The sequence below is a fragment of the Chelonia mydas genome, chromosome 5, assembly GCF_015237465.2.
Source record: "Chelonia mydas isolate rCheMyd1 chromosome 5, rCheMyd1.pri.v2, whole genome shotgun sequence".
NCBI classification, from domain to species: Eukaryota; Metazoa; Chordata; order Testudines; family Cheloniidae; genus Chelonia; species Chelonia mydas.
The window spans coordinates 5002082-5026303 of NC_051245.2; the positions used below are offsets into that span (position 1 = coordinate 5002082).

Consider the following 24222-nt stretch of genomic DNA (forward strand, 5'->3'; position numbering starts at 1 on the left):
TTAGACAGTTCTGTGTTCGGACAGCATCTAGCACAATGGGGGGCTGATCTAGGACCAGGGCTCCTAGGCACTATGGGAAGAAGAAGAAGAAGAAGGAAACCAGCAGGCAATGATGCTTGGGCTGCAGTGCGTCTATTATGCATCACTAACTTCTGCTGCGTGAATTAACCATTTGAGGCTACAGACCATTGTTGGGGCCTACACAGTCTCCATCGAGAGTTAGGGATCAGTCCCCAACATGCTCTTCACTGAGGCCACCCTGCAGCCTGCTGGTTTCACGCCTTATCCATGGATTGGCCAGAACCAGTCTGGACCCCGCGCTGGCCATGTAGGCCAAAGCCTGCCCTTTCAGTTTCTGCTGCCTCCAAAGGTTGTATCAATTTGAAGTTGTGACCATGCTTGTTAGAAGCTAAAGGCTCATGGGGCTGAGTCTGGGAACTGTACAACTGCCCTTGCTATCACATGGCTCTTCAGAGCGTATGGGACGTTAGTGGGATCACCCCAGTTTCCAGGTGTCCAACAACAGCACCACCACAACTGGGAGCCCTGAGTCTCAGCAGACACCAAGGGCTGACAGAAGGAGGAGACATCTGAATTGTGAACTCGCATAAAGTTGTTTCATTTGCAGCCCACGTCCCTAACAAGTCCTCTGGCTTCCCCTCCTCCCACCAAACTTGTGTAAGCCTTTCCCAAAGGGGGTGTCATCTAAGGACTGGCTATTTCCTGGGTTTCGGTGAAGCTGGTTCTGTCACCAGGTTTGCAGGAGGGGCTGAGTGCAGATTCCTTCCTGCAGCCAAGTCCACGCCACTCCCCATCTGCCATGCCAGGAGCTGCCCCTCGTGCTTGCCTGACCCTCCTTCTGCCAAGTCCCATTCCCATCCTGAGTCCAGGAAAGAGCAGGGGGGTCCGCATGTACCAGCCACACAAGCTAAAGAGGGAGCGCGGGCACTGAAGGACCAGTGACTATGTGGAGCAGATGGGTGGGGTGAGGCTGGCTGCCTAGTCTTGCTGTCAAAGCTGTAAGTCAGGAGACAGCTCATTTTAAAGAGGGAATGGTACAGTAAAGGGGGCACAGGGCACAAGCTGAGGGCCCAGCCTCACCCTTGAAGTGCTCAGGACATGAGCCCCAGGACCTCAGTGCAGCGTTTGGAGAGTGAATGCAATGATCCTTAGCATCCGGGAGATTAAACACCAACCCTTCTTACAGTCAGCTTCCCAGCCTCACAGGAGCCAAGTCTCTGGCATTAAAACAAAATCAGAGTTTCAAATAATTTACTGCTGCTGAAATCAGTCCTTTGTGACATCGGCTGCAGCAAGCAGTTGGTGCCACAAATGGCTAGAGGACTTCAAGCAAGGCAGCTGGAGCAGCTGAGCTCTCAAGGCAGGTCTCCTGTTTTCATGCAAACATTGCAGTAGCAAAAATAATGAAAGTGGCTGACATTCGGAAGTGGAGGAAACAGTTCTGTAATCGGAGCAGAACTGCTCCCAAACCAGAGGTTTCTCAATGGCCGAACCGGCATTCGCTCGACTTCCATGGCGAGAGATGCTCTCTGAAAGTCAGTGAAATAACCCGGCCGCCACAGCAGAGCAAAGCACCTCCCCTTGGCATGGAACCAGGACAGCCTCACCTTCTCCTCTGAACACTGGTACATTTCCAGAGCTGCTTCGACAAGGAGAGGATCGAAGCCCTTCTCACAAAGCTGGCCGTGTGCAAACAGATAATCAAGAACCTGTGGGGGAAAAGGTAAGATGGGAGAGTGGAACTCACCACTAGGCTACTCACCCGTGCACCACAGCCCACTGACAGGGCTTCACTAACTGCTTGGAGAAAGTCCTTCTTGTTGGGACTAACAGGTTCTCAGCAAGGGAACTTGTTTAGAGAAGCTGAACTAAACTCTTTTGGCCTTTCATCCTCTCCCTCCCTGAGCTTTGGTTTTCACGCTTTCAGCCAGAAGCCCTCTATAAATTAAAGGCTGGCCATTCTTTTGCCTTTTAACGCGGATACAATTCCTGCCGTCAACCCTTTTTTCGGAAGTGGCTAGTACTCCTACACAGCAACTATTTTAACACCCGGCTGAGGGTTCAGTGATCAAGATGAAAAGCCTTTTGAATCCTGGTTTCCCCACAGACTTCAGGGAGCTGATCCAATCTGAAAGCGGTCGCACCTTTTGAGATCAGTTCAGCTTACTGGATGCTCTGCTGAGATAAGAGCCAAATTCACGGTCCATTTTGGTCAATTTCACGGTCATAGGATGTTAAAAACAGTAATTTTCATGATTTCAGCTATTTAAATCTGAAGTTTCGGGATATTGTAACTGCAGGGGTCCTGACCCAAAAGGGAGTTGTGGGGGTAGTCATCAGGTTATGTAGAGGGGAGGGAGATCACGAGATCGCCACCCTTACTTCTGTGCAGCTGCCTGCAGAGCTGGCCCTCAGTCAGCAGCTGCCGCTCTCTGGCAGCCCAGCTCTGAAGTTGGACTTTTCATAACTTGGCACCTCATGCAGCCTCCAGAAGTCACATACACCAAGAGTGCCAGCTCTTGAAGTACACAGAGCACTATAAACAAGTCACTGTCTGTATGAAATTTTAGTTTGTCCTGACTTCGCTGGTGCCTTTTATGTAGCCTGTTGTAAAACTAGGCAAATATCTGTATGAGTTGCTCTGCCCCCTGGAAAACTCGTGCGTACCCCTAAGGGTCTGCAAGCCCCTGGCTGAGAACCCCTGCTCTAGAGCACAAGGATGCTTTAAGTTCGCGATCGGCTGGAAAGAAGATGAGTCACTCAAGCAGCCAATATAAAGTATCCTTTCTACCAACTGCAAGCACTGATGGGGCACTAAACGCATCCCCCTCTGTGCTCTGGGTGGCTAGGGAGACGCTCTGAAGAGGGCACAGAGCAACTGTGAGAATAAGGAAAATTTGGCAGCATTCTTCCCCTATTCGTCTGGGTAGAAACATTTTCTGGGTCTGAAACGGATCCAGACTCGTAACTGCCACTTCCCTACGCAATGAAGTGAGCTCTGTGCCCTCATTTTAGCAAGCGCCGTTCTGAGGTCATTTGCACCGTATGCTGTGGAGACTGAAGAACGCCACGTGCTCAAAAGAGCCAGCTGCTGCATCACTGCGAAAGCCGGCATGTGTCATTTGTACCCATCAAACCCTTCGGGGCCAAGACTAAGTTCCCGCTAAGCTGTGCGGCCAACACAGCAGCCTATTAAGGGCTGCAGCAGGGAGAGATGCCTCTCCCTGCCGGCTCCAGCCCAGCCCTGGACCTGCTGCGGCCAGGGGAGTGGCGTCCCTCCCCCATCCCAGCCCTGGCCCGGACCTGCCGTGGCAAGAGGTGCCTATAATGAGGCCCCAGCGCAGCCCTGGCCTGCCGCACCTCTCCCACAGAAGGGGCGCATACCCCCCGCCCTGCCAGCCCAGGTGCTGCTGCGGGGAGAGAAAGCTGGGCGGGGGGGGGGGGGGGGGGGAGAGTCCCAGGGCAGCCTGCACCCCAAACCCCTCATCCCCAGCCCACACCCCCAGCCAGAGCCCTCACACCCCTGCAGCCCAACCCTCTGCTCCAGCCCTGAGCCCCTCATCCCAGGTCCCACCCCAGAGCCCACCCCCACCAGCCAGAGCCCTCACTCTCCCACACTCCAAACCCCTCGGCCCCAGGTGACACATCACTTCCATATTGGTGCACATAACAAAATTCATTCCACACGTGGGTGGGAAAACTTAAGAGGGAACACTGGGCCAAGATCTCCCAAACAGTGAGCCTGCATAAAAGCCTTCAGTGCAATAGCTGCAGGCACCCGTAACTGCAGTTGGCCCAGAAGCTGTACACAGAATCAGCCTCTTTACCTAGGTACTTGTGTGGCTTTCACCCCCGTTGTATCTGAGCAAGGCGAAGGTCCACGCTAAAGTTCCTCACTTGAAGTCTAGATCTCCAAGCCCAGCCTCTCTCCCCACAAAAGAGGAAAGGCCATGTGTGGTTCAGGGCCTGCCCCGATTTCAGAACAGTGGACAGGAAGCATTTCTAGGCTGGTGCCAACCTAAGGAATGTCTCATGTCTGAAGCTGCCACTGGCTGCGGCCAATGGACGCACTTTCCTTGTAGCCACTTCACCTGGTACTAGTGACACCCACACTTCACCTCCAAAATCCATTCCCAGTTAATCTGCAAATTACGGCAAATTCCAGGCCTCCATTAGGTCCTAAGTGTTTTGGTTTTTGTAAGGCCATGGGGTCCACACTACTGACAGAGATGGCTGCACCTTTGGAGCTCCCACTCCTCTGCAAGAGCTCTTACCTGTTCTATATTCTGTCCTTTCTTCTTCATGGCTGTCATGACATCGTCGTAAGAGTATCCCATGTTGACGACTGTTTCCACACACTGCCTCTCACTGGCGGACAGGGTCTGCAGCATGTCTGAGTACGTGGGGCCGCTTGACCATTTAGTGCAGCTGGTATTACTGGGCACTTTACACACTGTGAAGTTTTGGTGCGTTATCTAGGAATGGAAAGCCAAGCAGAAATGAGTGGTGATACATCTCTATCCCAGCACCATGCCTCTTCCCTCCCTGGCCAGTGTAGGACTACTCTTTACAGAACTCTGAGGGAGTTATCTCATCTCGTTTGAAATGAATGGAGCTGGGCTTCCCACACTTCCTTTGGGAGACCAATCACCGTTGGGATGAAACTGAGCAGTGGGGTACAAAAACATTCCCTCTGCTCCCAACGATCTCTTCTAGGATCACCCTAGGCAGTTCCTCACCCGATATCCCCTTCTACTCTGAAAGATACTAGATCCACGTTTGCTAATTCAGCCGAGCTCTGTCATCAGGAGATGACAGCCAGCTAGAGAGAGTGGGTAACAAAAAGAGCATTTATGAAAGAAGCAGAATCAACTCTTGGCCCTACAAAGGTACAGATGACCACACCCATGTGCTGACCACTTTACTGATCGTCAGTACACTCATAGGAGCCATTCATTGCTTCCTTCACACAAAAGAACATTACCAATGTATGGGTAATTTAGGAATGTACTATGCAATATACCAACTTATGTAGGTAATTTGGGAACTTACCATAGGGAACTCTGATTCCGTGTAGTCTGTCTGTACCTGTATGAACAACAGATGAATGAGAAGATTGAAGAGCTGTCTACTATACTGGCAAGCAAAGTTCCTAGTGAGAAGGGGGCCTGGAAGGACAGAGCCAGGAAAGATGGGTAGAGGAGCAACAATTGCCATACTGGGTCGGACCAGTGGTCCATCTAGTACACACCTGTCATTGACAACGAAACATAAAACACCTTGTAGTGGAGAATTACGGAATAGCCTACCCGTAAGAAGAAAAGGAGTACTAGTGGCACCTTAGAGACTAACCAATTTATTTGAGCATAAGCTTTCGTGAGCTACAGCTCACTTCATCAGATGCATTCAGTGGAAAACACAGTGAGATTTATATACACACAGAACATGAAAAAATGGGTGTTACCATACACACTGTAATGAGAGTGATCACTTAAGATGAGCTATTACCACCGGGGGGGGGGGGGGGGGGGGGGGAACCTTTTGTAGTGATAATCAAGGTGGGCCATTGCCAGCAGTTAACAGGAACGTCTGAGGAGCAGTAGGGGGTGGGGGTGGGGGAATAAACATGGGGAAATAGTTTTACTTTGTGTAATGACACATCCACTCCCAGTCTCTATTCGAGCCTAAGTTAATTGTATCCAGTTTGCAAATTAATTCCAATTCAGCAGTCTCTCGTTGGAGTCTGTTTTTGAAGTCTTTTTGTTGTAATATTGCGACCTTTAGGTCTGTAATCGAGTGACCAGAGAGACTGAAGTGTTCTCCGACTGGTTTATGAATGTTATAATTCTTGACATCTGATTTGTGTCCATTTATTCTTTTACGTAGAGACTGTCCAGTTTGACCAATGTACATGGCAGAGGGGCATTGCTGGCACATGATGGCATATATCACATTGGTAGATGCGCAGGTGAACGAGCCTCTGATAGTGTGGCTGATGTTATTAGGCCCTGTGATGGTGTCCCCTGAATAGATATGTGGACACAGTTGGCAACGGGCTTTGTTGCAAGGATAGGTTCCTGGGTTAGTGGTTCTGTTGTGTGGTGTGTGGTTGCTGGTAAGTTGCTGCTACTCTGAATCCTACCCGTAAGAGATGTTTCTTCCCAACCTGTCAGTCAGCAGATGGCCCAAAGAGGGAGGATTTATAGCCCTTCTCAGAATAATTCTAAAACATTTTAACCTAATGTAATTGTGGCTGCTAATTATCCATACAAATGTCCAATAGATTGCTAAAGCCTACTAAACTCTTGACCTGCCTGATGGCTTGCAGCAGAGATCCACAAGCTGAGTTTGTGCTGTGTACAGGTATTTCCCTTTATCAGTTTGAGGCTGTTGCCGACAGATTTCACTGAATGCCCCTCTGCGTTTGGATTATGAAGGAAAGTAAAAGGGACACCCAGCAATTTCTCCTCTCCCACATTCAGCATTTTGTTCTCTTTCATCACCCCTTACTGGTCTTCTCAAACTAACCTAGCCCATCATTTCTACTCGCTAGGCCTCGGACTACTTCGGTGGCCCATTTCTGTATCCCTTCGGCTATATTCTCCTCTGAGTTTTCATACAACTGACTGCAGTAATCTAGGTGAGAGCATGAGAGAATTTCAGTATTTTCTATCCATCCCATTTTTGATGTATCCAAACAAGGCCTGCTTTTTGACTACTGTGATGGGGCAAGGCCAGATGGCTATAGAAAAGTAGTGGTAGATAGATATATTAGCTCCAGGCTAAACAAATCCCTGGTACCAGGATAAGTGAAATGGCAGCTGCTCCAGGTCAATTAAGACATCTGGGGCCAATTAAGAACTTTCCAGAAGGCAGGGAGGACGCTAGGTTGATTGGGACACCTGAAGCCAATCAGGGGCTGGCTGAAACGAGTTAAAAGCCTCCCAGTTAGTCAGGTGGGTGTGGATGTCAGGAGCTGTGGGAGGAAGTTGCGCTGTTGGAGAGATTGAGCAGTACACACCATATCAGGCACAAGGAAAGAGGCCCTGAGGTAAGGATGAAGTGGAGCCTGAGGAAGTGAGGGCTCCTGTGGGGAAGTAGCCCAGGGAATTGTATGTGTCATGTTTCTAAAAGGTCAGCTACCATAGCTGATACTATTAGGGTCCCTGGGCTGGAGCCCGGAGTAGAGGGCGGGCCCGGGCATCCCCCTTTGCCCCCCCCCGATTAATCACTGAGACTGGGAGACAACAGAGACTGTGCAAGGGAGGATAGCTTCTCCTTACCTCCCTCGCTTGCTTATTATGAAAATGGCTCAGTAGACTGTGACCCTTGTCTCTAGAGAGAGACGGGTTACGTGGAGGGTCACAGTGAGCCTCTGAGGCTAGTGAAATCTGCCAGGAAATGTGGAAGCCACGGAGACAAGGACAGAGCTTTGTCACACTACGCTTTCACTGATTGACACATACTCTGTCTAAAAGCTGGGAGGAAGGACTCACTGTTAACCTTTTGCCGTGTTGAAAATTGGCCATTTATTCCTACTCTGTTTTGTCTCTGAGCCAGTTTCTAATCCTCCCATTCCAGGCTCCAGAAAGCAGCTTTGGATCTTGGGTTTGCCTGTTATCTAGATTAAAATTCTAAGTTCAGGAGCATTTGTGTATCAAACACTGGAAACTGATCAGCTGCGTGTCTCTATCTCAGTTAAAGATTTGCTCCCCTTTCACATGCGCAGCAGAAAGCTTTTTCTTACCCACTAATAAATCAGCACAGGCCACCATCCAGCTAGCTGGAACTCAGGCCCACTCAGATTTACTCCAGGCTGGACCAACTTTGCCCAACCATGGGACATGTTGGAAACTTGCCAGGAGCCTCAGGTGCCCATCTATTTGAATAGAAAGGTGCGGGCTAAACCTACCCATGGAGAGAAGCCCTCAGACTACATATCCCAGCATGCAATGCTTCATCGCAATACAATAGCTCAAAAGTTGGTTGCCAGAACTTTACAGTCCTGAAGTATGAAGTGAGCACGCTCTCAAAATTCACCAGCACCATTTTCAATCTTACAGAAACGTACGTTGCCTATTGACATGTTTTTCTTGTGGGTGTGGGAGCAGGACACGGATTATAACTGGAGCTAAGAGGAAGTCACCATATGAATTCCCTCTTCAGAAAGCTTTTTCCCTGCAGCTTCCTCTGACCAGAGGGCTTACAGTTCAGAGATTTCAAGCAGAGATTTGCTTGGCTAGGGAAAGCATTGTATATTAGCACACTGCATTCTCCATAGCCCTTACTACTGTGCTGAAGCCACTGATAATCCTGGACTGCATCCGGCCCACACTCCAGCCAGATCTGGCTTACATAAAAGCATTTAAATAAGAAAGCCAATGAGCAGCACCCAACTCATGGAGGTAGTTCTGTTTCATTGCACTTGTTCCAAACCAGCCATTCCAGCCTCAGACGTCCCAAGAGAATGTGACTTTACAGTTAGTCATAGTTGAGATCACTTCAGTGCTGGTGGGACAGTAAGTGGATTCTCTTCTGGGAGCAGACACTTGTTAGAGAAGGCTCGTGTGTTCGGATACTGATTTGTCCCAGAATGTCTGATTTCTGTGGGGCAACAGTAGGTCAACTTAATTAATGGTACATCCCAGAGCTGCTTAATCTTGGGGGGAGGCAGGAGACATGAGAAGAGGGGAGTTGCTCCTCATCCTCCCCCTTCGCAAAAATATTCCTAACCAAAGGAGGAAACTAAAACTCCAGAGAAAACTAGTGAGAAAGAAACAAGTGAACACCATTCGCCACACTCACCAACCTCCACTTCTATAAACCACAACCCTATGTTTAATGTACATACAGGATTGTGGCTTAGCACTTGCCCTGTGCATGCTTTGACAATACTGTTGCCTTATTCCATGCAGGCTGGAAACCACAACAAAGATCAAACAGGAAGTCCACTGAAAGAATCGAGATATAATTATATACTGAATTTTTGATGTTATCGATAGCCCAACTGTCAATACCCACATGCTAAGCAGCATCACGTAAAAAGAGCACACATCACAAAATGAAGCCTGCACGTCACTTGTCAGCGCTACACCCAGATCCATTTAATTTCAATCCATTAGTCCTCACAAGCAGTTTTTCTATTTGTCTTCTTGCCCACTTTGTATAAACTGAATTGTGAAGATCACCAATTGTCAGACACTAGATGACATCCAGCAGGGCAGAGGCCAAGAAGTTCAGCATCTAAAGATCTAAACTCAGAAGAGGAAGCCCCTTTTACAACAAAAGGCAACTTGTGTAGTTTCAGGTAAGTTCCAGTTTTAAATGACCAATATTCTTATGCAACCACCATAAAAATCTAGTCTCTACTGGCAGTTATTAAAACTTTAACAAGTCACGCCAAATCCAAACCACCAAAGTCAATCTCGACTACAGGAAAAGAAGTTGTGACAGGACACCATGACACACGTGGATGATCCCGACGCTTCCCAAATGGGGCAGACAGTCCGATTAAAGACGGACAGGAAGAAGCTCTGTATGGACATTTTAACCCAGATGTCAAGAGCTGCTCTTAACAGAAGAAACCTTCAAAATTACCTCAGATGACCCCTGGCTTTCATCCGTACAACCATGATCTTCTGATGCTCGGGACTGAATTCTATATTTAGTTATGGTTTCAGAGTAGCAGCCGTGTTAGTCTGTATTCGCAAAAAGAAAAGGAGTACTTGTGGCACCTTAGAGACTAACAAATTTATTTGGGCATAAGCTTTCGTGAGCTACAGCGCACTTCATCGGATGCATTCAGTGAATCCACTGAATGAATCCAATGAAGTGAGCTGTAGCTCACAAAAGCTTATGCTCAAATAAATCTGTTGTGACACCTTAGAGACTAACAGATTTATTTGAGCATAAGCTTTCGTGAGCTACAGCGCACTTCATTGGATGCATTCAGTGGATTCACTGAATGCAATCGATGAAGTGCGCTGTAGCTCACGAAAGCTTATGCCCAAATAAATTTGTTAGTCTCCAAGGTGCCACAAGTCCTCCTTTTCTTTTTGTATTTAGTTATAAAATTAAACAAGAGTATATTTCCCAAGTCCTTAAGATCGTAACATGGGAATCCAAAAAATCCTCCAGCTTATTGTTAAGACTCCTAGAAATTCGAGACAGGAGAGCCCAGTTACGTCAGCTTACCTCTTTCTCAGCTCTAAAACACTGTTCCCAACAGCACTTGTCCCCTACGACTTTGTCCAGTCTAGTGTTAAGTGTCTCAACTAAGGAGACGTCCATGCCCTTTCCTGGGAAACAGGTCTCAAGTGTGGGACGCTTTTCTTGCTATTCAATCTAATTGTTGAACAATTTCCTTCATTTCAGTCCACAAGTCCTTATCCTCCTTGAAGCATCCTACAGAACGCCTGCCTCCTTTGGGCTTGCGAGGATTTCTCTAGCGTAGATGGGCCCAGTGACGTCACATCTCACCAACTCTAGCTCCTCAGCAGAGCCATTATTTAGATTTTCATCTTCCTCTTCTCAAGCTCTCTAGAGCCACAGGATATTCTGCCTGAGCCATGTGTGAAGAAGAGAAAGCTATCACAGCCACATGATTTGATGAATGATGCTCTCTAATAAGAAACAATATTCAGAACAATGACTGCTCACGGATGGGTTGGACATATTTTCTTTTCCTGCTGCTTTCTGGATTAACAGCGTTTGCCTTCAGCCTCTGCACAATGCTAATTTTATTGCTAAAGGTAAAACTCATCACTTTTGCTGTGCCGCAACGACTACTTATTTTCCAAAATGCTGGGTTTCCGTAGTAGCATTATGAGTGCCTATGCCTGCCAGCTGATTTATGGACTTTGGTTTCAAGGCTGTATGTATTGACTGCGGTAGAATGATCAGCAAAAGGCAAGTATTCCTCAAGGGCTCTCCACCCCTTTGTCTGGGTGTGTGCTAGGTCACTTGCTCTCTGACATCCTACAACCTACAATGCCTTTGAGTGGAGAATGTATACCAGTGTTATCATGACACCAAGATGTAATGTTTTATATTGAACATGAGGGGTCTCCCCGCCCCTTACCTTCAAACCCTTCCCTGCAATAGCTAGGGTTGAGATTTTCAGAGCCAACTATGGCATCTGAATGTCCAATTTCCATTCGTTTTAATGGGAACCGGATGTTCAAATCCCTTTGGTTCTTTGAGAAAGTTAAGCCTATGTTTTGAAGGGAAAAGGAACAGATGGGGTAAACGAAGTTTGCTTCTTCCCTTCAAGCTCTGCTGGACTGAAATGGTCTCCGATCTCCAGGCCAGAACCAATGTTTAGAAGCATTTACGGGTCATGACAAAGTAGTTCTAGATCTCCGAGCACAGGAAACATCTAACTTATTCCAAGCACTTTCGGCATGGGTTCAGGCCTGAGAAAAGCAGGTACCAGACTTCAGACAAGTGTTATTTTAACTCAAATAAAAACCCACCGTTGTGTTTGGCGGGGATGCTGGAGCGAAGAACATTAAAAGGAGTGGCTGCCAGTTTATGGTACAGCACTGAAGCACACAGCTCTACAAGGGAAGTGGGGATACTTGCACTGCCAGTGTCTGGAGCAGGGCTACATCAGTCTCTTGAGCTATAAGCCAGATCACTTTCAGCAGCTTGATAAAGTCATCTGAAAATGTCCTGCGTGGGGATGCCACGTCTCAATACTGACTGTCCTCGGATGTGCCTAACACAAGCATTTCAACTGAATGTTTGCTTAAAGAATTTGATTAAATCCAGCATGGTAGCTTAGAAATGAATGTCTCAGTTTGGGGTGAACAGCCAGAACATATGAGAATATAGCAGCGAAAAATCTTACTAGAGCCTTAAACCCAAGGTGCCCAAGATCTCTTACCATGAATACCTCTAGCAACTTGCCAGGAGCCAGAAAACACCTCATGGGCCTAAAGTGAATTAGATTACAGCTGTCTACATCCAAAACAGTGACATGTGATCTTCTGAGACTAACTCCCAGCATTCAATGTTTCCTCTTTAGCTGATCAGTTTTCCATTTAGATCAAGATAGAGCAATGCATGAGAAGACATGTATTGTCAGCAGACCACATCCGAGTATTAAATCAAAGGAAGCTACAGGATGCATTTTAGAAATATGAGTCACATTCACCTTCCCCTTGAACACCCCAAACCTATTTTAACGTGTTGAATCCTTACCTTAGTTGCTGTGTTTTGAGATGATTGTTCTTCTGTACAAGGTGTTGACACAGATAGGGAAGGCAGCATGGATGAAGAGGATAATGTTGATGTCTCCATTCCACTGTCCACATTTAAAGCAGAAAGTCCAACAACTTGATGTCCGTTGAGTTCACTAGCCTTACTGGGAGAGCAGGCCTGTAAAGAGCTGAGGAAAGTGCCATTGTGGAGACAGGTAGCGCTGTGAAAAGTGCTTGTGAGCTTTGACATCTTCTGATCGCTCTCATCTGAGTCGAGCTTGGGAAAGGAGAGAGATTTGATATTGCTCACTGACGTGATGGGGGAGAGGGACACTTTGGAAGACAGGGACATCTTTTCACAGTTTTCCAACTGTGGTAAAGTGATAAAGCCATTGGGTTTGTGAAGGGGCTTGAAGTCCAAGGTAGCCCTTTCTATGGATGCCAGAACTTCCTGATCTTGTAACGCAGATTCTGGCCCTACTTTGGGCAAGTTATTCTCCAACAGTTGGGTGACAATTGGCCCAGTCGTACCAACGTGAATTTCAAGAATATTTTTCAGTTCTTCTTTTTCATCAATAGTTTTTAGCTCCAGATTGTCAAATGGGTCTTCTTCACATTCAAAATCTGCTGGGTTGAAGTCTGCCTTTGGGTAAGGCGGACTAAGGACCTTTTGCTTTATGGCACTGCTGTTGGCAGGGGTGGGAGTCAGAATGTTATTGTGCTGTAGACTAGCGAGAATAGGGTTAATGGGAAGTGGCATAGCCTCAGAGAAGCCCATTTTGCTGTTGTCGTCTGAAGCAGCCTTGGAATTAGCTATTGCTTGCGCAGCCTTTTGCTCTGCTTCTCTCTGAGCTGCTTGGATTTTTTTGATGTCTTCTGCCCACTCAACAGTTCTCTTTTCCAGGGAGAAGTCATACTGTAAGGAAAAACGAGATTCAAGGGTAAGGAACATAGTCACTACTTTATGACGGCATCATCATCCCATACGTAGCAAGGAACATGGAGTAACAACTTAGGGGTATTACCCAAGGGGTGGGGAGCATTTCTCTTAACTAATATCTCTGCTCACCTACAGACAAGCAGAAGACATTCTTTGTGCCTCTAGTACAGGGTTTCTCAAACTTCATTGCACCAAGACCCCTTTCTGACAACAAAAATTACTACATGACCCCAGGAGGGGGGACCGAAGCCTGAGCCCACCCTGGGAAGAGGGGCCGGAGCCAAAGCCTAGACCCCATCACCCCAGGTGGGGGGGGGGCCAAAGCCATAGCCCGAGGGCTTCAGCCTCAGGCGGGGGGCCTGTAACCCTGAGCCCTGTCACAAGGGCTGAAGTCCTCAGACTTGGACTTTGGCCCTGGGTGATGGGGCTCGGGCTTGGCCTTTGGCCCTGGGCCCCAGCAAGTCTAATGCCAGCCCTGGTGACCCCATTAAAAAGGGGTCGTGACCCACTCTGGGGTCCCGATCCACAGTTTGAGAACTGCTGCTCTAGAAGCTAACCTTGGCTATATGCCAATGGATATATTATATTCCTCCTTTCCACATGATTTTGCTTAAAAACTGTTACGAAGATTAACACAATACCACAGCATCTATCTCCCACAGAAGAGAGCATGCGTAGAGTAGAAATCAAGCACACTATTCAGTGGTAGACCTCTACTATGCTCTAGCTTCAGGATTTGCTGGTAGGCTGCAGATTCCCCTATTGATGAACTGGCCACAAGCCACACAAGAATAGAGGAGATTCTGGATTACTGCATCGCTGGAAACATCGTGGAATTTTTTACCTCTCTTCAGAAGAGGTTAAAGTCCATAGCAGAGTTTAGTACCCAACAGAAAGAAGAGGTACTAACCTAGGTACTGCCAAGTCAAGAACCCAGCAAAGGAGTCATAAAACTGAGATATTAGCCTCTAGCTTAGTGTGCGTTTTTCTACAGAAGCAGATCTGTGTTGCTATTATCAACATGACAGGGTCCCCTGAGCTTTCTCACATTTTAATATGAGCACTTCCTTGGAAGTGCAAGCACAAGGATCAAATCTTACATAACCCTCTAGGCCGAATGCCGCCCCCATCCCCATATTCACACGGCACATATCACTGTAATAATCTTTCTACAAGGCATACCTTCTGAGGTACCATTCGAAAACTAATAAACTTGCTGGTCAATAATATCATGCTGAAATGTACACAGCAACGTGATCTGTAAAGTTATGAACACAAGCTGAAATGACTGAAATGTGTTTACCAGGCAAGTCTGGGGAGGGAGCAAACCTGTTTCGCAAAGACACAAAGACAAGCTGGCGCCTCTAGCCAGGTGTCATCAAAGTTGACTGGCGATCAATCACCAGTCAAGTGGCCATTCTTTGGCAGTGAAGGGGGGCAGGAACAGATTGAGACTCCATGCCTCCACCCTCACAGCTGGAAGGAACTTTAACTGGGATAACCCTCAGGAAAATGCATTTCAAAGGGTGACTGGACTATAAATTGAGGGTCAAAAACACCCCAGGTACTCCCCCACCCCATCCCCTCACCCCCTTTGACCAGGGAGATAAAGGAACCAGCCTTTGGACTTTGTGTAAGATCTTGACTTGAAAATTTGATCAGCAATGTTGCTGGGAACCTGTGGTAAAGATTTTACCTTGAACCAAGTTTAGTTATTAAAAAGCATTTTTTCTTTGCTTTTCTTGTAGCCATTTTTGATTTTAATGCCTTATAGTCACTTAAAATCTCTCTCTGTAATGAAATAAACTTGTTTTACTCAATCAAAACCAATTCAGCGTTGTGTTTAAACTGAATTGTTCGGTAACTCCAGCAAACCGTTGTACACTGACCCCTTTCAGTGTCAATGGACCTACAATATCCCAACTGTCCAGGAGAGGGCTGGGCAGTGCAGCACATGCGTTTCTGGGGAAAATCTGGGACTGGGAATGTGTTGGGGTCACCCTGCGGATCGTAACTAAGGCTGCTAGAAGCCAGACTGGGGCTGGTGTGTACCTGACAGGCTGCTGGGGTCAGAGTTGCTGGACCAGGGCTGTGGCTATATGCAAACACTCAGCATGTAACCTGCATGCTGTTTGTGAGAAGCACAGGTTGGGAACTACAGCAGCAAAGCATTGTGAAGCACTCAAGGCAGCAGGATGGGTGGTGACAAAACCCCTCACTGGTCTGGACTGCACCCCAGAATGTCAGACCTGCCCACACAGCCAGTTTGCAGGACAAGAGAATTTACAGTTGCACAAGTGACAGAACAGTCCACAGCCAAAATTATTTAACGCGCTAATGCTTTACGAGAGCAAACAGTGGTACCTTCTGAGAATGCAGGCTTAGCCTGTGGATATTCAGTGCAAAGGACAGACACTTCGCACTTTGGCCTTGGCCCTTATGCCGTGCTACAACACTTGACATGCTGAAAGCAGACAAGCCTAGCACCAGCAAGCTGGACTGTCTTCTGCTGCAGATGTCAAAGGAAGCCGTGCACCATGATACATGACTTCACTGCAGCAGTCACATCACGCACACCAAATGTGTGTGTCACTGGCTTGGAGGGAAAGGGAAAGGAGAGTTAGCGCTACGTCCCAGGCTAGCCATTTAAGGTTAAAATGGGCCTCGAACACAACAGATCGACTCCTTGTAGAAAGTATACTATGAAATCAAAAGACTTAAACTATTGATTTGATTGGCTCTGTGGTCAGGACTCAAAATCCATATTCCAGGGAACTCTGTGGAAACATCACATGGCATAAAGAACACCAAGCCACTCTACTGCGACCTGCCATTCTCTCTGCATCAGGACTGGCACTAAACAGGACCTTGGCTCCTAATTTAAATTTTCAGTTAAATTAGTGCAGTTGGATTTCTAGTACCAATTTTAAAATGATAAGCACACAAGGATTTTTTAAAAGTTAGTCTGTTTAATCAGTTGATTTCAAACTAACCAAAAAAATTAAGGCAACTTAAGACCACGTGCCTGGAAAAGAGAGGAGAGATTTATTTGCCAAATTACGTAACTTGGCCACATGGCTGGGTAAATAAATTGTCAATGAGAACTACAAAGCAAAACAAGAGCTAGAAGTGTAGTTCTCCACCCAATAAAAGCAGGACAGGGGAAGTCAGAAGCCACAGAACATCATGCATACGCACCAAAGCACCAAATCTACTTTTTACACAAATTATAACAAAAATTAAATTCATGTGACAGCAAAAAACAAAAAAAAATCCACTAACTCCAAACAACCAGGATTTTGTAAGAGTGCTAGAACGCCTATATTTGAATTTTCCATTCTTGTTAAAACTGCCAAACTGTAGGATAGTCAGGGACAGAAGGAGCAGAGTTAAGGTTGTTGTTGGAATCTGAACTGTGAATTTCCCAACTTTCCCACTAAAAAGTTCTACTTAAGTATACGTCTAACTTGAACTGTATCAAAGCTCTGCTTCAGAATTTCCTTGGCTTTTATTCCTTTTTGATAAATTATGACATGTAAAGCATTTGTGATAAGCACTGTAAAACTTGCAATTACAGCAGGAACATAAAAATTGCCATATTTGTCTCTATAGTCTAGTATCCTGTGTAGGACAGTAATTGGAACACGATCTTTCAGAACAGGGTACAGGAAACCCCATAAATGGGCAATTCTAGAACAACCAGGATAGCTCTAGCAAACATTTATATAAGACCTAAATCTGGATATTTCAAAATTTATGACATACCAAAAATTAACAACAAAGGGAACAAACAAACAAAACACCCACTTACCTGGGCTTCTCTGACAAGCTGGGGAGAATCAGGAAAGCAGAAACCAATGGGTAAGCCAACCTTGGCTGGTGTTTTGAATTTGTCTCCGATCTTAAATGGGACATCATCAAGATAACTGAAAGGCCCTAAGATCAAAAGTAAAAGATACATCAGAGACTCAAATGTATTATGCATTCCTGTTAGCTTTCAAATATGGAAATGTGAATCTATTTTATCTTTGCTAACCTACCTGCACAAAAATGAAAGTCGCCAGAAAAAGAACATACACGCAGAGCATGCTTGAGTTTGCTGCCCCACTTTTATCCAAAATATTTTGTTATACACACTTTTCAAATGGCTAAAAGGTTGATTTGGTCTCAGATTTCTGGACAGATTGTCAAGTAAGTTTCCCTGCACTAGTTTCTTTTGCCTTTCGCTCTGTATACACTTAAAAGTTATGTTGACATAGCTGTGTCGGCCAGTGGTGTGAAACAATCACGCTCCAGACCAATATAGCCCCAGTGCAGATACTGCTACGTCGACATAGCTAACGTTTGCACAAGGGGCGTTCCTACACGAACAGAAAAACTTCTGTTGGTGTTAGTTGTGTCTACACTGGGGACTACGCTGGCATAGCCTCCACAGGGTAGACATACATTTAAAGATGCATCTACACTGGGGGTGGGCAAACTACAGCCCGTGGGCTGCATCCGGCCCGTCAGGGCTTTGGATCCGGCCCGTGGGATTGCCAACCCTGTGGCACCATGGGCCCTGCACCACTCCCAGAAGCAGCCGGAACTATGTCCCTGCAGCCCACGCGGGGGAGGGGGGTCCGCGCGCTGCCCCGCCTGCAAGCACCACCCCCCGCAGCTCCCATTGGCCGGCAACGGGAAACCGTAGAAGGGGAGCTTCGGGGGAGGAACCTGCAGACAAGGGCAGCACGTGGAGCCCTCTGCCTCCCCTCCCCTAGGGGCTGCAGGGACGTGGTGCTGGCCGCTTCTGGGAGCAGCGCGGTGCGGCCTGGGGCCAGAGAGCCTGCCTTAGCCCTGCTGCACACCGCTGTCACCCCGGAGCAGCTCAAGGTAAGCAGCACCGGGCCAGAGCCCTCGCCCTGAACCCCTCCCGCCCCCCAACCCCCTGCCCTGAGCCCCCTCTTACAACCTGCACCCCTCCTCCACACCAACCCCTTGCCCTGAACCCCTTCCTGTACCCCAACCCCCTCCCATACCCTGCACCCCAATCCCCTGCCCCAGCCCCACATTCATGGCCCTGCATGCAATTTCCCCACCCAGATGTGGTCCTCATGCCAAAAAGTTTGCCCACCCCGATCTACAGTGACTCAACTTCAGTTTTGGGATCCCAGTTTCTGTACCAATCTAATTTCACTTCCTTGGTCAGTCAGCTGGTATACTGTGCCCCCTGCTTATCACACTGATCACACACTTCTCACTGTTACCGTGTCCCCCGCGTCCCCCCACAATCTGTCTGTTTTATCCATCTGTTATCTAGTCCTCTACTTGAATTCTAGACTGTTCGGGGCAGGGACCATCTCTGTGTTCTACCTTTGTACAGTACCCGGCGCGGTCGGGCTACCAGAAAACAAGTAACAAACACCAACGACCATCTGAAGTTTTATGACAGCACCCCCAGCTGGGAGAATAGACGGAGTTCCAAACACCAATCTGAATGGCAATTTGTTTGAAAGTGATATTAACCCCACTCCTACACCAGTGTTCAATGAACAGTTCATCTGTACATTCACTTTTGGGGTTGGAATATTACAGAGTACTGTCGCCACCTTAGAGGAGAGACTGAGCTCAGGAACTAACCTCTTTTCACAGCCTGAGCAATCCCAAAGATTACTGATGTGTCATCTCCCTTTGACCAAATTTCAAACTTAAATGGCCATTCAGAAATACCTCCTGCGCTCCTCTATTACTGAATCATCTACAAGAATGCAGCCAAGCGCTAATGAAGGACAGGTTTTCAAAAACAGGAAACACCCTATCACCTGGGGCTGAAGACTTTTGGCGAGCCCAAGCGATGACAGCATTGCAGGATGTGGCACAGCAGCCTGCTCTCAGATTCGTGCTAGAGAGATAGCGTCCTTTCAGCTTTGAATCCCTGGGACTGACTATTCTAGAGCCGATCTTGTTCCTCACCATGACCGTGAACTGGAGAAGTCTCTCAGAGAATTTAACAGTAATTTTACTCGTTGCACCCCCAGCAGAGAGAGCAACATATTCAGTGACTGCTCCACAGCACTGCAATTTCGGTGTTGGGAGGGGACCACGGCCATTACTGCAACAAGGCGTCTAGTTTAAGGATGTGTGTATTTGAACTGGCAAACTAACAACTCCCAAGTGTTAGTTTATGCAGAGATAGTGACCAGAGTGCCCATCAATGGGAATGGGAATCACAACCCATCTAAACCAGACCAGACGCCCTTTGACTGCATGGGAGAGATGAGGTGGGTGAGGTCATATCTTTTATTGGACCAACTTCTGATGGTGAGAGAGACAAGCTTTCAAGCTTAGACAGAGCACTTCTTGAGGTCTGGGAAACATAAGCCTGGTGTACATTACAGAGTTAGGCTGACGTAAGGCAGCTTACAGCGACCTAACTATGTAAGTGTCTACACTAACACTCAGCTCCAACTGATGCAAGTCATCCAATACACCGACTTAATAACGCCACCTCCATGCGAGGCGTAGCGCTTCGGCTGACGTAGTTAGGTCAACACAGCGTCAGTGTAGTCACTGCGTTGTTGACATGGACTGTTGCTGCCTCTCAGAAGCTGTCCCACAATGCCCCACACGGACAGTGCAACTGGTGCAAGCGTTCCTGGTGAGGACGCACACCGCCGACACAGGGAGCATAGTGTGGACAATTTAATTACTGTGCTGGCTGTATGTCGACGTAACTTAGGTCAACTTAATTTTGCAGTGTAGACTTGCTTGTACTCAGTGTCACAGATAAATACACAGTGGAACAGATTGTTTAGCGTAAGTAGCTAACACATAGTTTACGGGACCATTCAAGGTGAAGTGGCCCATTAACACTCCTCCCTCCCATCGCCAGCTGTTCCGCAGCTGTGCAGAAGGTGCTGGGGGGAGGGGGAAGGAGCAGGGATGGGGTGCACTCAGGGGAGGGGACGGAGCGGGGACGGAAATAGATGGGATGAGGTGGGGGCTTGACGGAAGAGGTAGAGTGGGGGTGGGGCCTGGGGCTGAGCAGGGGTTGAGCTCCCCCAGGCAAAGGGAAAATGCCCGTGCTACACTACACGTTGTGACAGGCATGAGTAGGAGTGCGACTACTGCTCTCTGCCTTGTCTTATCTGAGCACCAGGTAAGGAGAGATTAAAAGTTATGACTATTTTTAATGCCACGTGAGCTAAAGCCAGGACATACAGCACTAAGGTGAGGGACGGTTCAGGCAAAGACTGGCTGCTCTACTCAGGAATTTGCTTCTTGCTAGTTTCACCTTAGCAGTCAGCGTGTGATACCTGACAAATATTACTGGGAAATTATTTTTAGTGTCTTCCCAGTATACCGATTTTCTGACTGTGACCACCACTGTAACCTGGCATTTACCGACGGGCTGCCATAGACATGGGAACCATCCTCTCTCTCAGGGTAGCCTTTCCAGAACACTTTGTGATGGGTTTATAGAATTTCCTTTTGTGGGGAGAAAGGAGAGAAAAACCCCAAAGGTATATTTCACTTGTTTTACCCAGGTCAGGGATTTTCCTTTGTATCAGAATATGGTTAGAGTCCTGCCCAGAATGTGATTTAAGCCAATGGCGTTTTTTTTTGCAGAGGGCTGAACATGCCAATTCCCCGGAAATGATTTTAAAAAGCAGATTGTTCAAAGCAGGGAGCAAAAAGAAACTGGATTTTAGTACAGACGTAGGCGTGGCTGTTACTCAGTGTTCATCCACAGCAGCATGCACACATGAGTTTGTTACAACTCACTTTAAGTAACAGGATGATATTTAATATGTGGCTCCTCGGAATTTGGACTCTGTTTAAACAATTATTATAGCAGACCCAGGAAGTTCAGAAAAACATGCACCCACTTTATTCAAACCATCCTTTCTGCCTCGGCCAAGACCAACAAAAGAGCCAGTATCACTGTGTATCACCGATTATGTAAACATAGGCCTGGTCTGACCCCCAGATGCCTCAGGTGCATCCCCAGGAAACACTGGCCTCCACAGTCTAGCAGCTTGATGAGTGAACGTGTAAAGAGGTCACCACCGACGTGGGGAATCGGTTCAAAACAATAAGGAAGGTACCTTTAGCGGTCACACTGAGTGGAGGGGGTAAAATGGGGTCCAGCCAGGATCGCCGCACTCCCTGGAACCAGAACTGTGCAGTGAAGACCCCCATACACACACACACACACTCTGGGCACTAGGATCCAGGTGGTGTCTCCTCTCCCCGTCATGTAGCCTTGGGGGAAACCGTGCAGAGAACAACCAGCCAGAGACTCTAGCTGGTAGGAACCGACAGCCACTGCAGGGACCTATGGATAGTCCAGTCAAAACTGCAGAATGTTCTGACTGTCTCTGGCCGATCGACTGTTTTCTCCAACCCTCCCGCTCTATCACAATGTCTTCACCTCAGCTTCACTCCTGCCTGTCTCTCCTTGCCCTCTTCATTCGCCCCTTCCCTTTTCTTTCCATTTAGCGGATCCCCTCCTTGCTGCCATCACATAGTTCACCCTGCTTGCATGTTATACCCTTTCCCCCCATCCTGTGTCAGTCTTGTCTATTTAGATTGTTAGCTCTCCTGAGAAAGGACTTCCTGCTACTATACACAGCGTCTGGCACGACAGGGCCCCATTCTTGGTTGGCCCTTCACACTACCCTTATAAACACGAGGAATAACTGGAGCAGTTTTGGACATCACCTGAGGAAGCGGCAGCAGCAGCTTTCAACCTGCATGGCAACAATTAGCACTGTGTTAGCAGAACATCAAACACTGCCCTTGGGAAACTTCAGTTCACCTTTTCAACACACCTGCAGAAAGCTACATTTCCAGGCACTGCCATTCACTCGGCTTGCAAGTCTCTAGCTTCTAGTTCTTCAAACATCACCACAGTGCACTGAGCTCCGTGCTCAGAGAAACCTGCTGGAGCATTCTCTTTCTGAAGTATGAATTCAGAAGGTGGCTTCCTCAAAGCTCCAGTTATAACCTAGGCCCCATTCCCACACACCCTTTTATTTCTTCTAGGTATGGAAGATACTTTTTCATACCTGGTTCAAACCTTACACAGCATTTCTGCTTATAGCATTGCTGCTTCGCGTCCCTGCAGCCCAGAGAACAACAGACAAAGGGAAAGTTTCTTTCCCCATTTTTAAAAGTTCTGGCCTTCCCATTGGTTCTTTTGGTCAGGTGCCCACTTTTTTTTTTTTTTTTTAAACCCAGGGGACTTTTTAACCCTTGTAACAGGGTCGGGCCAGATGGCTACAGGAGAGTGATAGAAGGCAGATATATTAGCCCCAGGTTAAGTAGGTCCCTTTTCTCTGGGTAAGGTAACCAGGGAAGGTTCCAGAACAATCAGGAACTGTCTGGAGACAATTAAGACAGACAGGCTGATTAGAACACCTGCAGCCAATCAAGAAGCTGCTAGAATCAATTAAGGCAGGCTAATCAGGGCACCTGGGTTTAAAAAGGAGCTCACTTCAGTTTGTGGTATGCGCGAGGAGTGAGAGCAAGAGGCGCAAGAAGCTGAGAGTCAGAAGGCGTACTATTGGAAAACTGAGAAGTGCAAGCATTATCAGACATCAGGAGGGAGGTCCTGTGGTGAGAATAAAGAAGGTGTTGGGAGGAGGCCATGGGGAAGTAGCCCAGGGAGTTGTAGCTGTCACGCAGCTGTTACCTGAGCCACTGTAGACAGCTGCAATCCACAGGGCCCTGGGCTGGAACCCGGAGTAGAGGACAGGCCCGGGTTCCCCCAATCCCTCCAACTCCCTACTTGATACCGGAGGAGTTGAACTGGACTGTGGGTTCCACAAGAGGGGAAGGTCTCTGGCCTGTTCCCCGATTCTCTAGGTGGATCAGCAGAGACTGCGGGGATTGTTCTTCTTCCTTTCCCCATGCTGGCCAGTGATGAGACTAACTGAGTGAACGGCAGATCTGAGCCACAAAAGCGGCCAACTGAGGGCTGCCATGAACCTCTGAGGCGAGAAAATCCGCCAAGAGAGTGCAGGACCCACCAAGGCAGAGGAGGAACTTTGTCACACCCTTTACAGGTAAAGCAAGTAAAGGCCAGATACCAAGAGGGATTTTACAACTAACCGGCTTTGTAATAGCCTCATGTAAATTCCCATAAACAGCAAGCACGGGGAGTATGTTCATTTGAAGTGTCAGCTCTGTACAATTCTAGAAGCCTGCTGTACACGCTAAGCTGCAACTTGCTGGGCTAGATGTTGTGTCGTAAACTGCAATTATAGGGACAGTGTCACCTATTTGCTCTTTTGGATGCTGGGAGGTGATTGAAAAGAGTTTTCCCCACTAATTCCCCAAGAGATGACAAAACAAAAGTTGTGCCCATCCCTCCCCAGAGAGTTTAAGTCAGCACAGCAATAAATTTAGTATTAGAATTGCCAATATCAGCAGAAACACAGAGAGCCTCACAACAGGGTATTTCAGTTAACTACTGATGCTGCAGAGCCATTTCTTTTGTTCTTGTTATTTTGTTATACAAGGGGCGTTTCCCACCAGATTGTAACAATTTAGAGTCCAGAATTGTAAAACCTCTGGCTCCAAATGCAATATTAATTCTGCATTGCACATATACTTATTACATTCAACAGTAATCAGCAATTAAACAGCACATGGTCCAGCTAACTTAGCTCCTGGAACTCTGACAAGACATATTAAAAATTAGATACCATTTCTTACCTATTGTCACATCTTTGATTAAAGAAAATGTACAATCTGGTTTCAGGATTTATTATGTTTTCATTTTGCATTTCCTACGGTAGTCAGTCTGACTTGTTTATAGTCCTTTCCCTGCTGTCGTCACTTTCTGATCCCTTTACACTAGGGCAACGAGAAAGCTTAAAGGTCAACTTAATGGGGCAGACTTTTCCAAGCCTTCCTCTCCCCCATGGTGGAGTGCTCTAGTGTCATTTTGCTCACCTGAAACACTATCTGGAAAGAGAAGGGACTCTGCACTCTATGAAAAGGAAGAAGTCTGCATGGACAATCACTTTAACTTAGGTTGGTACTGGTAATTTCACACACAATTCTTGATTA

General features: G+C 47.3%; 1 protein-coding gene across 4 annotated transcripts in view; it reads right to left on the bottom strand.

Annotated features, from left to right (window-relative positions):
* The window catches only part of UBAP1 (ubiquitin associated protein 1), a 56580-nt gene that overhangs the window by 1697 nt on the left and 30661 nt on the right, over positions 1–24222 (bottom strand). For 3 of the 4 annotated variants that reach the window (XM_037902421.2, XM_043546567.1, XM_043546568.1), the window contains 5 exons: positions 16976–17100; positions 12226–13140; positions 5074–5109; positions 4296–4496; positions 1629–1730 (listed from right to left, as the gene is read on the bottom strand). In XM_037902421.2, coding sequence (XP_037758349.1) covers positions 1629–1730; positions 4296–4496; positions 5074–5109; positions 12226–13140; positions 16976–17100 — 1379 coding nt within the window. Of the gene's footprint in view, positions 1–1101; positions 1239–1628; positions 1731–4295; positions 4497–5073; positions 5110–12225; positions 13141–16975; positions 17101–24222 lie in introns of all 4 variants that reach the window. The other variant, XR_006290875.1, reaches the window with a different exon arrangement.